The sequence below is a fragment of the Citrus clementina genome, unplaced genomic scaffold (genome assembly GCF_000493195.1).
Source record: "Citrus clementina cultivar Clemenules unplaced genomic scaffold, Citrus_clementina_v1.0 scaffold_8, whole genome shotgun sequence".
NCBI lineage: Eukaryota > Viridiplantae > Streptophyta > Magnoliopsida > Sapindales > Rutaceae > Citrus > Citrus x clementina.
In genome coordinates, this window is record NW_006262022.1 from 8008449 (window position 1) to 8012378 (window position 3930).

A 3930-nucleotide genomic window follows, 5' to 3' on the forward strand; every position below is an offset into this window, starting at 1 on the left:
TAAATGCATAGTTATTTGTTTAATCAATCAATAGTTTTTTTAATAATTTAATTAATGTAGATATCTAATTATTACCTCTTACCGCTTACACGCATTTAGAGGGTGATATGTTAATATATAGATAAATTCTCTCTTAGTGTAGAAAGGCCAAACTTCAAGAGAGGTATCTTAAAATTACCCTTTTAAACATAGCCGAACTTATAAAGATGGGGTTATTATATTTGGAACGAGAGACGGTGGGGGCGCAGGCACGGCCGCATTGTGATAGTACACCGAATGATATTTAAAACGGTATCGTCTCGTTAATCTAATAGAGACTGCCTAGGCTGCTCTAGTCGCTTTGAATGGAAAATTTATGCTAGGAAAACAGACGTACATGATTTTCCGAATTACTTTATAAAAAAAAATTCGGAATTTCGAATGACTTAAAAGTCCCTTTGCTATAATGTTTTCTTCTCAAAGAATTTTCAAATCAGCAACGGCCTATTTGGAACAGCTGCGCCGGTGCCACCAGGTACATGCAGAAGGCAGAAACACAAGATAAGTTTTCTGTAGAGCATCTTCCGTCCACACGAAAATTAATTTACAAATATTTTCAACAATTTACCATAGCACTGTAACGGTTATTGATTGGTCTACGAACCCATAAATTATGGTTAAACATCATATCTACAATCTACACAACCTACAATCTACATCAGTAACTATGAAACCAATTAAAGGATTTGTCCAATCAACCATTTGAAATTCTAATACCATCAAACTGGTGCTGCCAAACTCGTATATTAGCGTTTAACCCTGCATCTTCCTCGATAAGAAGACTATGAACCACCCAGAACATGATTTGAACAGCCTTCATGCAGACAGATGCTCAACAGAACTCAGCCTCAGAAGTCAGAATTGGTCGTGACAACAGAAGCATTCTGCTGCCCTCGTACCAAAATTAAATCAATTTCAAACAAAAGTAACTTGAAAACATATAGAAGTATGCAAATCAATTAGATAGGCAAAATCGATGGTAAATGCGGAGAAGCTCAAAACAACCTGGTGCCTCTTTATTAACTTTTTATCCTAAATCATCAGCCTTTCTGCCACCAGCTACGCTATTTGATGAACTATCTTGTACACTACGAGAAGAGGAACACCTACTTGAGGAACTCCCATTGGTGAAACTATTCTCCTTCCTCAAGGACTTTTTGGATTTTCTTTGTCCTGATGGAAGATCCTATAGAACAATTTCAATTCAGTAAAATGGCTCAATCAGATAATTACTGACATAGCAGTGCAGAGGCTTTATGTCATTCATCAAATCAAGCTAGAAAGATCCAACTGACCTGATCTGTTGTCGATCCAGGAGTTTTCAATTCTAGGTCAGTTGTGACATTGTTAGAGTCCTCATTCTTCTCAATCTTGCTCTCCCCTGATGACTTGTTTCCAGAATCTTCTTTAGCTGAACCTTGGGACCTACCACTTGGCTGTGCAACTGCAGATGCATATTGTGCGGACTGTTGTTCCACCAGTGTATTAGGAGCCATATACGGGACAAAAGTTGAACAGGGGTTAGGAATGACCCCAGGATTCTGATTTCCAAACATGGGGTATGGCTGCATGGGCGGATGCATGGGTATCGCCCCAGGAGGCATCGGCATTGGCACCGGATATGGATAAGAAGGTGGTGCCATCATAACTGAGTGATCCATAGCAGCCCAAGGAACCATTGCCCTGACTCTCTGCTGATACTGAATATTTAGGTTCTCAATCTCAGATCTAAGAGATAACTTCTCCTCCCTGAGGTCATTTTTCTCTTGTGTCAACTGCACTCCAACAGAAGTAGATACCTCATTAAGGTTTCCATAATTCTTGGCATTATCTATAAAATTAAAAGATTACAAGATCACCTCACGGGATTCTTCAGTCAGTGCTGCATGTTCAGTTTTAAGTTTTTCAACTTGAGATGTCAGATCCTTCAACAACTGAACGGTATCAGCTAGAATGGTTGCTTTGTCATTTTTGGGACGATCAGGATCTAGATTTTGAAATAGAATATTCAAATTGATGAGAAACAGTTTGCTTGTTCATCTTTAAAGCATCCAAATGACTGCATGGTCATAAACTCCTATAAAATGAGCAATTTATTTGGCAGTTCATAGGTACGAAGAATTTATGTTTCACAACGGAATCTTCAGTGCAAGTTCCAATTAATGAGTCAACAGAATTCAAATGACTTTATTATAAGAAACTCATCCCTAAATGTTCCAACAGCTAAAAACTCTGTAGCAAGTAGGTCATCAAATTTAGACCAAGCCATACAACCGAATCTACTCTCAATGGCAATTTTTCATAGTTTATATGCAAATACATACAGTAGCTTTAACTACAGCAAAGTCTGATTAATATTTGCTTAAGGTTAGAATATGCTTTAGGCTAGAAAACTCAATTTAAGCTACTCTACATGAGAAAGGCTTGAGTGGTATGTATTTGATTATTTGAAAATTGCCTGCCAACTGAAGACGGTTCACAGAACAGTCTAGAATTGCAATTACCTTGAATAACACAATTCCCCATGTGAAAGTCACAAAATCACTTAATTTTAGCTAAAAACTGTAATTTTACTAAAAGGGCTACAAGATTATCCGACCTATCACATTTATCGCTACTCCTATCAGGAACTGCAAATGAAAAGAATCTACTGCTTTCAGAAAACGTAGGATTAGGATGTATAACAGCACATTATTCAAATAATTGATAAATACAGCGCAATGTGCAGCAATACACGTCTACCTGAATGCAAATTTTAATGAAATTACGTAAAACTAACTTGCCAGCCATGTATGCTCAACGTTCCTAACATAATAACTTCAGTATGAACAAATTCTAAACAGTGTTAAAATGTCAAAAGTATTAGCTACTACATGTTGTATAATATCAACGAAAGAATTCTACTTCACCTAATGCATTTCCCAACTCGGTGAAATGCTCATTAAGTCTATCCCTCCGCAGCTTCTCACGATCAGCCTTCTGCATCTTTCTCGTAGCGGCACAATCTTTGACTTCCCCTTCATTCTTTTGGCTGCAAAACATAAAAATAACCCAATACAAGAAATCAACTAGAGTGTGAATTAATCAACTCAAATGCACCACTATAAGTTAAAAAAAAGAACATGACTCTGTTTGTACATATGACACTAGCCCAGTTCATATCCAACTTCATACTGTTAACCTCAACATTAATTTCAACTCTAATACATAACAATGATCATTAACCACGCTTCTTTTTCCAGTTAAATTCTTTTTCAGTTTCAATTACATGAACCCAGATGAGCCAACAGTTCATTTGACTAGCTATTAAACAGTTGATATGAAAATAATAATAAAAGGGGGAAGAGAGGAACCTGGATTTGGATTGGGGCCGAGTGGTGGGCACGCGCGGATCAGGAGGTGGTTGAGGTTGACGATATTCTAAGAGGGTTGGGTTCGGTGGGGGGATTGATTGAACCAAAGCAGCCTCGTTTTTGAGCTGAGGATCCATTTTTTGGTCTGCTGATGAATTTTGTTTTCGTTGAGAGGTGCCAATAGAAATTCTTCTGAGGACGAAAGCTTATCTATGGGGCTGCTGCCAGCTTTGAGTTGTCGTTTTGTGGTCATTTTTTGATAGTTCTTCCAGTTTTGGAATCTTTTGAAATGTCATCAAAAGTTTTACCTCCTTGCTGTTAAGTCCTAATTGTTGGCTGCCTCATAGCTGAGGTCATTCTTTTACACGAAAAGGACAAAAAAAAAATCTGTACTTCTTTCCCTTTTTTGTAAGAGGAAAGTAAACCATTTCTGGGAGGCCAAAATTAAGGATGGTAATAAGGTGGGGTAGGTTGAGGAAGCTGTCCCATTTTCGACCTTATTAAAAATTTTACATTTATTTTCTATTTCATTTTTTAA

The 3930-nt window shown here is 37.5% G+C and overlaps 1 protein-coding gene across 1 annotated transcript; it reads right to left on the reverse strand.

Moving 5' to 3' along the window:
• Positions 1-213: 213 nt before the first annotated feature.
• Positions 214-3658, reverse strand: LOC18035425 (transcription factor bHLH121). Its single transcript, XM_006423533.2, has 5 exons — positions 3393-3658; positions 2949-3070; positions 1899-2026; positions 1335-1814; positions 214-1225 (listed from the first exon to the last, which is right to left on the reverse strand). The coding sequence occupies exons 1-5, from the start codon at positions 3527-3529 to the stop codon at positions 1067-1069; spliced, it is 1026 nt and encodes a 341-aa protein (XP_006423596.1). The 5' UTR covers positions 3530-3658; the 3' UTR covers positions 214-1066.
• Between the last annotated feature and the right edge of the window lie 272 nt (positions 3659-3930).

Bases quoted from the DNA above. Each gene is read 5' to 3' on its own strand.
- LOC18035425 (XM_006423533.2), bottom strand. From the start codon at position 3,529: ATGGATCCTCAGCTCAAAAACGAGGCTGCTTTGGTTCAATCAATCCCC. The intron at 3,071-3,392 runs GTTCCTCTCTTC...TATGTTTTGCAG, and splicing joins CGGCCCCAATCCAAATCCAG to CCAAAAGAATGAAGGGGAAG. The intron at 1,815-1,898 runs GTGATCTTGTAA...GTTGGAGTGCAG, and splicing joins TGACTGAAGAATCCCGTGAG to TTGACACAAGAGAAAAATGA.